This window comes from Xenopus laevis, chromosome 3S (genome assembly GCF_017654675.1).
Source record: "Xenopus laevis strain J_2021 chromosome 3S, Xenopus_laevis_v10.1, whole genome shotgun sequence".
NCBI lineage: Eukaryota > Metazoa > Chordata > Amphibia > Anura > Pipidae > Xenopus > Xenopus laevis.
In genome coordinates, this window is record NC_054376.1 from 49,647,428 (window position 1) to 49,660,700 (window position 13,273).

Sequence of the window (13,273 nt, forward strand, 5' to 3'; positions counted from 1 at the left end):
TTCACATTCTATGGCAGTACCACTTTTTCCAGCCAGGCTTACACATGGCACTTGCTGCTTCGGGTGACCGTGAACGTCACACACAGTAGCAAAAATAATGCGGATTGACCGCCATCTGTTAGGAAACAGCGTCACAGCCAATCAACGTCTGTGCTGATCATTGTCCCGCCTACGATCTATCCAACGACCAATGACAGGGAACAGCGTTCCCAACTAGTTCCATGCAGCGGCTGACCCCTGCCTCTTCGCTAGTGTGCAGCTGATGTGGAGTGTGCCCAGAGCCTTTCCTTTCGAAATGGAGACCAGACCTTGTAGTTGACGTTTAATCCGCTCCTTTTAACTCTTCGTGTTTCTCTAGGGTATCCCAATTATTTTAGTATCCCTTTACATTCTTTCATCATTTTACTCGGAGTTACAAGGACTCACCATGAAGATCATCGTGGGGATCGGAGGGTAAGTGCGCAGGCGCAGCGGTTTCGCGCGGGCAGTGTGCGCGCGCATCACTTTCCCTTATCTGTCAAATTGCACGTACTACTGTATGGTATAAGCAGGAGCTGCATATCTCTGCCTGCCGTATTAAAACGCTTTTGTACGGCTCTTGTTTTTCCACATCATATAGTTGTTAATTGACCAACACGACCATAAAGGTTTTTCTTCATAAAACATCTGGCCGATATGTGTGTGTGTAGATATTCCATATTCCTGTTCCACTGCCACGTGTTAAGCTTTAGTCACAGCTCGAAAAATACTCTTCTCATTTATAGAAGGCGTTTTGTAGGTGGCAGATAAATAAGTAAATAATGAAGTAACGTTGCACAGCTTAAATACAAATCGTCCTGGAATTCTATTCACCAGTCCAGGGGCTCCGTTTCAATTTGTCTTTACTATTTCTGGGTTCCTCATGCTTGCCAGTTGTCATGGCAACATTTAAATCGCACTGGTTTAATGGGTCACTGTGCTGTTTAGGGACAGAAGGTCATTATGACCCCTTTTAGTACTGCAATTCAGCACTGAATATCAATGGTGTGGTGAGATGTTTCCAAGCTCCACAGCAAAACCCAGATACGCTTTAGGGAAAAATAAAGTTCTCCTAAACATGTTAAGTCGCTGCCCCCCTATACTTTCTGACTCCACCTGGTCGCCCAGCAATGGAAATTCAAAACCAGGGTGCACAGTCAAATGCAGTAGACATCAAAAATTGGCTTTGGGAGCAGCACTCCCTGTATAAAGCGTTATTTTGTTTTCAACACATTGTGCATACGTCCGATGTTTCACCCCTATTGGGACCTTTCTCATTGATTGCTGCAGATTTCTTCGGCTTCCCATAATGATTGTAACCTGCTACCATGGCCAGTATTGGGGCTCTTACACACTAATGTGTTTATTTGCACTCAAACCTGTGTTTAAAAGCATAAAAACTGCCCATGTGTAAAAACCTTTACTCTCCTGTAAAAAATGCACAGGGTCATCTTCTTGTATAGTTAAACCTCTGCTAAATATATATGGACTCATTTTTTAATATGTAGATGGGGCGATACTTTAGTATTTTTGTTCAAATCAGACTCCTGATTCCACTGGGATGCCATGTACAAAAAGCAAAATAAACCATGTGTAGGCTGAGGTTGGAAATTATCGCTTATTCTAAAAGGGGGATAAAGTTTCTACATTTATTTGCTAGCTTGGACAGCAATGTAGCAGTATCAATTACACACACACACCCATGCATACCACTGACACACACACGCATACCGACACACACACATACACACACACACATACCACCACACACGCACGCATACCGACACACACACACATACCGACACACACACACATACCGACACACACACACACATACTGACACACACAATAGAAAGGAGGATCAAGCCCTGAATGGCTGACAGTCTCAAAGCAAACTCACAGGGGTTAACGGCTGACAAATGCATTTTTGAGTGGCAGTATTCTGACATGAGATTAGCATACTGGTGGGTGTTGGGCACTATTTAGCATCATTTTTACACACATATAACTCTTTCACTCAATAGGGGGACAAAACGTAAAGTATACTAATGAACTGTGCATCTGATAAGTGGTTTGATTCTGGTTATTGAACTAATATTTGTTAGATTCCTCCTAAAATCAATTTATCCTTCACAAACACTTTTTCCTTTTTTTAAAGTTTTATTTAATTGATTTGTTACATGTAAAATACAATGCTTTCAAATAAACATCGACAATAACCGCATTGTCCGTAAGGCACTATAATGATACAGGTAACGTTTCTACGTTAGCAGTCTGGGGTAACTGGTAGGCATATAAGGAGGTAATGACCTTTACTGTCTATTGTAAGCCATAAACCATTCAGCACAATTCTTCCGGATCACACATTTTTATTTGACTTTCCGTTCTTGTCTCATGACAGCGTAACCAATGGTGGAAAGACAACACTCACCAACAAACTGATTAACTCTTTGCCAAACTGCTGTGTGGTACACCAGGATGGTTTTTTCAAGGTGAGATATATATTTTTTTCTTCATAGTCAGGCAATGTAAAATGTTTTATATCTATTTGGTTGTTCTGTATCATTGTTACAGAAAGACAAAACACCAAATTTATCAACAAGTAAGACACTACTTGTACAGCAAGTAGAATGCTATTGGGTGTTTTTGGCCAGCCATCTGTCTGTTCTTAAGCGCTTTAAACCGGATCAAATTCTTGACATAGTAAAAAAAAATACAGTTAACCCTGAATATCACATCTAACAATCATAGATGTAAAAGTGTTTAGATTTTGGCATTAAGTGATTGTTACAGCCAGTGTTCAAGGCTTACTGCAGTATAAATTCTAAATATACATTTTTATATATATATATATATATATATATATATATATATATATATATATATATCTCTGCTTTATTATATATATATATATATATATAAATATATATATCTGCTTTATTTTATTTATATATATATATATATATATATATTTAGCATTCGTAAGTGGACCTGTGCACAGTTCTTACTATAAAGATAGCATATACCCCGAAACTTTATAATTACATTTTTACTGCAGTATAAACTGGTTTAGAGCCGTAAGTATAATGGAAATAAGCTTCATCTGTACCAGATCGAAGTTCTTACAAGTACCTTAAATCCCCACCTATGATTTATAGGAAACTCTATGCACAGATTGTGTATAAATACACAAAAACAAGCCAAAATTAAGGCATTTCTATTAACCCTTTTAATGTCGAGGATCACAAAATCTACAGCAGTGGCTTTCTACACTGTGCTACTGACAAAAACTTAAATTATTTGGGAAAAGTATGCTTACTTTTTAACTCTTGTACCTAAATTCATTTTTGTGATTGTTAAACCATAAAACCTTTATGCCATGGATTGTTAACCTTTAGATCAGGACCCCAAAGGAGATCCTGAGCTTAACTGATTTTTATCCAGTATTAGGGTCGGGTCATGAAGGTGACTTGTGGAAAAAAAAATTAAAAGACCAATATACCCCCTTATTCATCATGATAGGACTTGCCCTTTGATTCTTGTTTTACACTAAAACTGAGATCTAGAAGTCTTAAAAATTGAATTGTTGGGTTACAATTATTTTTAACAAAGTTAATTCTAAGCCTGACTTTTATATTGACTGGGATTTAGTTCTTCACATTAGTTGCTTGTTTTTTTTTTTCTTCTGGTCACCGTTTTAGCCCCAAGACAAGATAGAAGTTGAAGATGGATTTAAGCAATATGACGGTAAGGGTTATTGCTTCTAGTAACCTAAAGATAATTGGCAAAGGGATACAACATTTGTTTGCAATAAATAGTCTTCTTTTTTTTGTAAAGATTCTAACGCAATATCTCATGCTTGTTTAGTTATCACAGCATTAGATATGGAAGCTATGATGAGTACAATTGATGGCTGGCAGAAAGATCCTGCTAAGTTTGAACGCTCACATGGTATCAACAATGAATTAGACTCCGAGGCACCACAAGATGCAGAGAAGCGTGAAAGTCTTCATATTCTTATTGTAGAAGGATTTCTCCTTTACACCTACAAGTAAGTGAGATAAACTGCTGTAAAGTTGTGGCAAGTTGTCTTTAATTCCTCTTAATTTTTATGTTCTATGTGTATACAGTTTGAAGGGTGAGACTGAGCAAATATTGATTTGTATTCATTAATCCTAGAGAAAAACCTTACCTAGTCTACTAGAAAATCATGTAAACATTAAATAAACCCAATAGGCTGGTTCTGCTTCCAATAAGGATTAATTATATCTTAGTTTGGATCAAATACAAGGTACTGTTTTATTATTACAGAGAAAAAGGGAATCATTTTTAAAATTTGGATAAAATGGTGTCTATGGGAGACGCCCTTTCCATAATTCAGAGCTTTCTGGATACCCTTTTTGCAGCCCAAGTAATAAGTCTGGGTTGGATTACTGGTACTGTGGGTGAGGGAAGGGGTGGGTTGTGTATATTCTGTTACATAATTCTGCTATGTATAATTGGCAGTTAAGTGCATGAGAATAGTGTACAAGATTGTTTTGAATGACATGGAAAACTAACAATTCTTTTATATTTTGTTACAGACCACTTATTGATCTGTTCACCAAATGTTATTTTCTTTCTGTACCCTATGATGAATGCAAGAGGAGAAGGAGGTAAGATTTTTTTTCTTTTTTTACACACGTTTTTACACACGCACATACACACTTCTTCGGTAATTGCTTTTCATTACTATCTTTCCTTTTTAGCTGTTGCATTAACATATAATGAGCAAAAGTGCAAAGTGCTAAACTGGCCAAAAAAATGTGCACACTAGGATACTTGGCTACTTACAACTTGCAGGTAGTATAAATACACTGGTTTAGCCTGCTCTAATCAACAGCTTAATTCCATACTTTTGAGGCCTGGATACCAAGCCCCTGACTAATCTATAGTATATATATATATATATATATATATATATATATATATATATATATATATATACAGTGGTGTGAAAAACTATTTGCCCCCTTCCTGATTTCTTATTCTTTTGCATGTTTGTCACACTTAAATGTTTCTGCTCATCAAAAACCGTTAACTATTAGTCAAAAATAACATAATTGAACACAAAATGCAGTTTTTAAATGAAGGTTTACGTTATTAAGGGAGAAAAAAAACTCCTAATCTACATGGGCCTGTGTGAAAAAGTGATTGCCCCCCTTGTTAAAAAATAACTTAACTGTGGTTTATCACACCTGAGTTCAATTTCAAAGGTTATAAAGCCATTTCTAAAGCTTTGGGACTCCAGCGAACCACAGTGAGAGCCATTATCCACAAATGGCAAAAACACGGAACAGTGGTGAACCTTCCCAGGAGTGGCCGGCTGACCAAAATTACCCCAAGAGCGCAGAGACAACTCATCCGAGAGGCCACAAAAGACCCCAGGACAACATCTAAAGAACTGCAGGCCTCACTTGCCTCAATTAAGGTCAGTGTTCACGACTCCACCATAAGAAAGAGACTGGGCAAAAACGGCCTGCATGGCAGATTTCCAAGGCGCAAACCACTTTTAAGCAAAAAGAACATTAAGGCTCGTCTCAATTTTGCTAAAAAACATCTCAATGATTGCCAAGACTTTTGGGAAAATACCTTGTGGGCCGACGAGACAAAAGTTGAACTTTTTGGAAGGTGCGCGTCCCGTTACATCTGGCGTAAAAGTAACACAGCATTTCAGAAAAAGAACATCATACCAACAGTAAAATATGGTGGTGGTAGTGTGATGGTCTGGGGTTGTTTTGCTGCTTCAGGACCTGGAAGACTTGCTGTGATAGATGGAACCATGAATTCTACTGTCTACCAAAAAATCCTGAAGGAGAATGTCCGGCCATCTGTTCGTCAACTCATGCTGAAGCGATCTTGGGTGCTGCAGCAGGACAATGACCCAAAACACACCAGCAAATCCACCTCTGAATGGCTGAAGAAAAACAAAATGAAGACTTTGGAGTGGCCTAGTCAAAGTCCTGACCTGAATCCTATTGAGATGTTGTGGCATGACCTTAAAAAGGCGGTTCATGCTAGAAAACCCTCAAATAAAGCTGAATTACAACAATTCTGCAAAGATGAGTGGGCCAAAATTCCTCCAGAGCGCTGTAAAAGACTCGTTGCAAGTTATCGCAAACGCTTGATTGCAGTTATTGCTGCTAAGGGTGGCCCAACCAGTTATTAGGTTCAGGGGGCAATTACTTTTTCACACAGGTTTGGATTTCTTTTCTCCCTAAATAATAAAAACCCTAATTTAAAAACTGCATTTTGTGTTTACTTGTGTTATCTTTGACTAATAGTTAAATGTGTTTGATGATCAGAAACATTTTGTGTGACAAACATGCAAAAGAATAAGAAATCAGGAAGGGGCTAAATAGTTTTTCACACCACTGTATATGTCAGGATCAGTTACTAAAAGTCTGATCAGCCCTTTGCTGTCTTTGAAGTCAAATTTTATTCATTATCTTGGCTTAAATTAGATTTATTTCCTTTTGTTAAAGGGTGTGCTGTTCTGTAAATTAATGTTTGCTGATGTAGTGATTGATATGCCTGTATTCAGAACAAACCCTTAAACTGTTACATGGCTCATTTTCAACTTTTATTTGATGACTTTACTTTATTTCCAACCCTTATAGGATCACTTCATGCTTAATAAATATATATATATATATATATATATATATATATATATATATATATATTATTACTGCACATTTACCCATCATCTTCCAAGAAATGTCTAGAAAAGTAGGGGATCCTGGTCAATTTGAATTAAACATGTACTGTAAGTGATACATGGCGGCACAACCTATAGGGCTTTTTCTCATAGGTAACGATCATATGAACTTTGTTCTGCTTACTTGTAGCTCTGTTTCTTGGTAAAGACCGTACAAATCTTGAATGATCATGCTTAGTCACACCAAAGCTCAGATCAGTCCCTTATCTTACAGTGTGTGTCAGTTTAATCTCTATTGTTATCAAGTAAATGCGGCCTGCGTTTCATAGCAAGTTAACTGCAACAGATGTTAACGATACACTGTTCACAATTCATATGTACGGTACACTAAATATGTCTGTCTAAAGAATACTTTTGATCTCCATTCTTTTGTTGGTGCCTTCAGCAGTCAGCGTTTTAAAACTAATTATAATGATTTGGTGGCCATACACAGGGTTTTAACCATAAATCAATATAATTCTGTTTGCATTATGCAATGTAGAACCCAGTGAAAGCATATAGGGTGTAATGTACTCCTTATTGTAAAAATTGGTGTAAGGATCAGACAGGCTGGAAAAACTGCAGTACTGCAGCCTGTCTGATGAGGCCTTCTTTGGAAACCAACCACGCAGGGGCGTAACTACAGAGGAAACAGACCCTGCGGCTGCAGAGGGGCCCCATGAGGCCCTACTTCATATACAGTTTCAATAAATACTGGTAAAATAATCTGGTCAATCTCTAGTCATTTTGGGGGCCTGAAAAATAATTTTCTGTGGGGCCCAGTAACCTCTAGTAACACCACTGCAACCACTCAGAAAGGCAAAGTCAGGAAAAAAACCTCTGGCACTAAATTACAGGTGTAATCCTGGACTGTGAATGGGGGGGGCATTAAAAGTCTGTTGGTCAGGACCAGTCTGTTTGTATTATACCATCAACTGGTCACATGTGCTGTACTGAAAAATGCTTCTGTATTACATTTAGCTGGCATCATTGAAAATCATTTTTTTTTTCTCTTCACAAAAGCTCAAGAAACTACACCGTTCCAGATCCACCGGGACTGTTTGATGGCCATGTTTGGCCTATGTACATAAAGCACAAGAACATAATGGAAGAATTAACAGTTAATGTTGGTAAGTTTTTTTTTTCTCCCAATTGAAACCTCATTTGCTCCCCCAGGGCCTAAATCTGGTTGAAGCAGCTGTAGTTATGCCCTTGGCAGCTTCTGAGCTAAGACGGCAGCCCAGGTGTTCAGTTTTCATATTTAAAAATCCTCAGCAAGTCATGGCACTTGAGTAAAGCGATGTCCCTTCTTAAGTGTCTGCCTTCAGGGCCGCCATCAGGGGGGGCAGGGCGTACAAGTGGCCCCGGCCTGCAGGGGGGGCCCGCATTGCTGCACTTGAAAAAAAAAAAGAGCTGGGCCCCCTTGACAGTGCCGAAGCCTGCGGCCGTTTCCGAAGTGCCGAAAAGACCCGAAGCCACGAACACAGCCGAAATTGAAGTCCTGAAGCGGCAAAAAGACCCAAAGACACGAAAGGAGGAGAAGTCGAAGTCCTGAAGTCACGAGTTCAATTCTACTGTTTTTTTTAATCCACTGGCCACCAATGTATTATTTTAATATTCTATAGGCCCCTGCCACCAATGTTTCTTTGGGGTCCCAATTTTTTTTAAAACTTATAAGGGTGCCCTGACCACCAATTTTTTTAAAAAACTTAAGGGGGCCCTGGCACCACAGTTTTCCTTTAACTTATAAGGGGGCCCTGACCATCAATAGCTTTTTATAACGTGTGGGGGGGTACCTTTTTTAGCGCTGATGTCTGTGTGGTCTTTTAACTGTTGTGTGGGGCTGGGGTTGTACAGGGCCCTGTAATGTCGGCCCTGTCTGCATCTTTATGTCTACTCTTGTTTTAATGGCTGGCTTCTAATATGGCAGCTGTGTTGTTCATTTTAGAGCAACTGGATGGGACAAATACCAGAGAAGAGTTGTTCAACAGAGTGTATGGAGACATACTGGATCTTATAAACAGCAAGGTAAAGGAACTTTTACTTATATTGACTCCCTGCTCTCATAAAACCATATCTGGGTGGAGTCAAATCATTTATTTTATCTTTTTTTTCTAAATAACTTTGCATTACATACATTCATTGCAATTCTATGCTTTTTAAGCTATTTGCATATGAATTACTATTGAAAGCAGTGTTTGAGCCATCAGGGCAGAGAATATAAAGGGACAGACTGTTGATACAATGTAAGAAAAGGCAGCTGATTAACAGACCTGTCTTTGCTGGGGAACTAATACTTTTGCAACATTGTTTAAAAACTAACAAAACCAAAGTTAAGCAAATGCTGCTTTCAATAGAAATTGTATTTATGAATAACTTTAAAAAGCAACGCATATTTTTAATACATGTATATTGGAATGTTGCTTGGAATTATGTTTTCTTTTATTGTGCAAACTTTTATTTTGGGGTTGACTTGCCCTTTAAAATTAACTTTTAGTATGGCTAAGCACTAGTGATGTGCGGGTCGAGAATTTCTCGACCCGGCCCTAACCCGCACGCTCCCTACCCGTATCTGACCCGGGCCCGCTGCTCCCCTTTATTTATAGACCGGAACTCTATAAATTCCAGCGCCGGAAGCCAGCAGTACTAGTTCGCGGACAGGGAGAGCAGGAGAAGAGCTCGACCTGCACCCGCCCGCGACCTGTGCATTTTGACCAGGGGTCGGCCCGAACCCGCCCGACCCACGGGCCTCGAGTCGGCCTGCACATCACTACTAAGCACTTAATATTCTGAGACAAACTGCAGCTGGTTTTCACTTTTTATTTTCTTTTTTTTTAAAATTATTTAGCTTTTTGTTCAGCATCTCCCCAGTTTCGAAATTCATCAGATTTGTTGCTAGGGTTCAAATCATCCTTGCAACCAGACAGTGGTTTATATAACTGGAAAGATAAATAGTAACAATAACATTGTAGCCTCACAGAGAAATAGGTTTGGCTGATGGAATCCGTGACACCCCCCCCCCCCTTTTTTCTTTGGAAGTTTGAAAGAGTCAGGGAAAAAAAAGCAAATAATTAAAAACTAAGAAATAAAAAAACGAAGACCAATCAAAAAAAAGAATTCTATACCATACTAAAAGTTAAGCCACCTGTTTGTTTTAGTCTCACAGAAATATATACATAGGAGGAAATTGTAAGAGGTTATAAAGAATTGAAGCAATTCATATATATTTCATGCATACCACAGTGCAGTGGTTTGATGGTTGCCATCCCTCTCTTTGACATCCTTTTCCCAGCTGTCTTTCTGCAGGGAACATATGCATGTGAAGTTGATTCAGTCCTGACCTAGGAAAAAGACGTCAAGCTGCCAGAGATGGTGGCTATAAAAATGCATTTTATTGACAATAACTGGGATTTTTACTTCCTTGTTTTGTGACAAAAAGTCATGCGATTTCCCTCCCCGCCCCTCATTTGCATAGACCGGGCAGAAGGATTCAGCCGAATCCGAATCCTGCTGAAAAAGGCCGAATCCCGAACAAAATTAGAACACCCCATTAAATATTAGTTCTTTATTAAATGTTCACATATTGATGTCTAATCTTGTTTTTATTCATCTCTGGAAAAGAAAGTGATTTAATTGTAGGTAAACAACAAAAATGAACCTTGCGTTACTCATTAAACTAAAGATATTAAAAAAAAAAAATCTAATCTAACTGAGGAAAAAGTTAGGACACTCATTTTGGCTGAAATAGCTGCAGTGCGATGCTTCTTGTAGCCATCTTCCAGTCTCTGACATCAGTCTGAGGGGTTATAATCTATGGGTACATTGGCTCTAAATTCTCTTTTCATATTTTTTTTTTACAGGAATGACTGAGAGGAACGCGTGGCCTTTGACTGTTGATGCCTTTTGGATTTTAACTTATCCGCTGATTTTCTATTTTTCCATATAAAGATTGTCTTTTTGGTCTGACTTCTTAAGAAGCTACTCTTCCATGAATAAGCCGCATTTAAATAAACCATGTCAGTGGAAGCTAAAACTTTAGTTGTGTTCTGGATCTGTATCGATTCTTGACCAGATTTATAATAACTAAGTAATACAACACCTATATCACAATTTTTGCATGTTAAACAAAGTTTACAAACGCATACAAACATACATACATACACTAAACCTACTTGTTAACATCCGCAGACGCAATCATAGACTGTAGTAACAGTCTTTATGTTGGTCATGTGTAAATGTCTTTCTGACTGTGTGTGTGACACGCCTATACCATGTGTTCCATGCACATCTATATAAAGTGTCCTTCGTTTGTGTGACACGCCTATACCATGTGTTCCAGGCACATCTATATAAAGTGTCCTTCGTTTGTGCTGTAACTTTTAAAACCGATGACTCCACAACATGACATGTGCTGGTGTTAGTGAGTGGCAGCAACAGCTGGTTGTTAAAAAGCAGAGGTTATCAAGCTTGTGAAACTTTCCAAATATTATTCACACAGCAGCACAGGAGAATCTAAACCAGACTAGTAATGCACCTTGTTCCTGTGTGGATTTATCATAATGTCACACTTAATTGATCATTGATGAAGAAAGCACATATAATGCCCTCTGTCTGTACCCAGACAACCATTTGTAACACTGGTTTTTGAGTCAAAAGTCTTTGCTGGGTCTTAAATGCAGCTGCCTTTATCCATTAAATTAATGTTGGATATCATACAGTAAGATCTGTCTCCCACGTTTAAATCTGTGTCACTGTGGACAAATTTCACGAAAATGGCTTGCCGTTCTCAGCAAGTAAAACATATACTCACAGCAATCCTGCTTCATCCTGGGAAATTCACTTCCTTTGCATTTTCCTGTGATCAAGCCAAATTGCCACAAGTATATGTTTTATGGAGATTGCAATGTTATTCAATGGCAAGCCCTATTCGGAAGATTTATTGGTTGGGGAAGTTCAGATTTAATTTTTAACATGTTAAAAAATGCAATTATCCTAAATCTATCAAAAAATAACGAAGAGAAAGAACTGACCCATATAACTGCACCATCCCATTCACAGCATCCAAATTTCTAATGTATAATGAGAAAAAATAATAATAAAACTTAACTTTTATTAAGAAAAATATGTTAAAATATTAATGTCCACACTTAAAAAATGGGCTAAGCACGGAGTACTGATTGACCAGGGCAAAAATGAGGTGGTGCTTTTGGTCAATATAAATTAATTGCGTACATACTACCCACCGCATACAGCGTATAGCAAATATGAAGTGTCCCAATACTAGACACAAACCACAACCATTGGAGGACCCCACTTCGCGTGCCAACCCCTTCCACCAGTTTTCCCTTTGAGACCTTTCTCTTAGGATAGCGATCCGGGCATGCTTGGTCAGTTTAGAGGATTAAATACCCCGTGCCATCCCCTTCACCCACTTAGAGATCCCTCCCATCAAGTGGTGTCCTCGGCACCATCAACCAATGCCCGTTGCAGAGTTGCACCTTATGAGTTAAAGTGACACAGCTGAGCGTTGTATGCGGTGGGTAGTATGTATCTACCACGCAATTAATTTATATTGACCAAAAGCACCACCTCATTTTTTATATATTATCTGACTCGGCACACCATTTTTCCTACAATTGATGGTTGGTGCTCCCTAATATCTAGTTGTATATATATTATCCTTAATCTATCCTGCTAATCCTTAGATTTACTGTTAAGGTTTGCAATTAGGTTCATGTTTGTGGATAAAGATTTGCTTCAGAAGTAGGTAGAGTTTTAGCAAGCCCTCCCCAAAGCATGTGCAATAACTTAAATCTAAGGTTGTGCTTAAGGACACTATCTTGTAGCAATTCATTGTTAAAGCCACAATCATCTCAAATTGTCAAAGTGAAAATCTCACAATTAGTTACTTTGTATATAATTATATAGGACTCACTCTAGATCTTCTATGTTCCCCATTTAGCTGCTTTGAGGGTATCAATGGCAACGTTTTTGGGGGTTATTTATTTGTCCGAATGCCAAAAACTTCAAAAAAATTCCATTATAGTGGGGGGGAAAAAACTAGAATTTTTCATGATTTATTATACCCCGAGGATGGAAAAAGTCTGAATCCGAAAAATCCAGCATCTCAAACCTGCCATGGTTGGGTAAGTGGGAGAAGTCCTGAATATATCCTGATCTGCGCTGGGTTTCGTGCAACAATCCAAAGATTTCATGGTTTTCGGGTAAAAATCTGATTCTATTTGTTCGAGTTTTATCCTGGACTGGAGTTTTTTGGGAAAATGTATTGTTAAATATGGGGAAATAACCCATGCGGATTGGGTTGGAGTATATTTCAGAAAATAATTAAATAAATTAGGCTTTTCTTAAATAACCCCCTTTCTGTTTACTCTTGTTTTGAAGCATGCTCTTAGTTTAAAGAACATCCTGATGGGTTCAGATTCAATTGAATTTATACTATTATTGGGCACTGCATGGGGGTGACTTCTTGTATTACAAAGAATGTACTGTAAACCT

The 13,273-nt window shown here is 38.4% G+C and overlaps 1 protein-coding gene across 1 annotated transcript; it reads left to right on the forward strand.

The window, feature by feature from the left end:
* The first annotated feature begins 250 nt into the window (after positions 1 to 250).
* On the forward strand, positions 251 to 10,790 carry nmrk2.S (nicotinamide riboside kinase 2 S homeolog). The gene is given in 8 exon segments (NM_001091856.1): positions 251 to 453; positions 2,420 to 2,510; positions 3,720 to 3,765; positions 3,886 to 4,069; positions 4,602 to 4,673; positions 7,781 to 7,887; positions 8,706 to 8,785; positions 10,618 to 10,790. Coding segments are annotated over 8 exon segments (612 nt in total). The 5' UTR covers positions 251 to 427; the 3' UTR covers positions 10,624 to 10,790.
* The last annotated feature ends 2,483 nt before the right edge of the window (positions 10,791 to 13,273 follow it).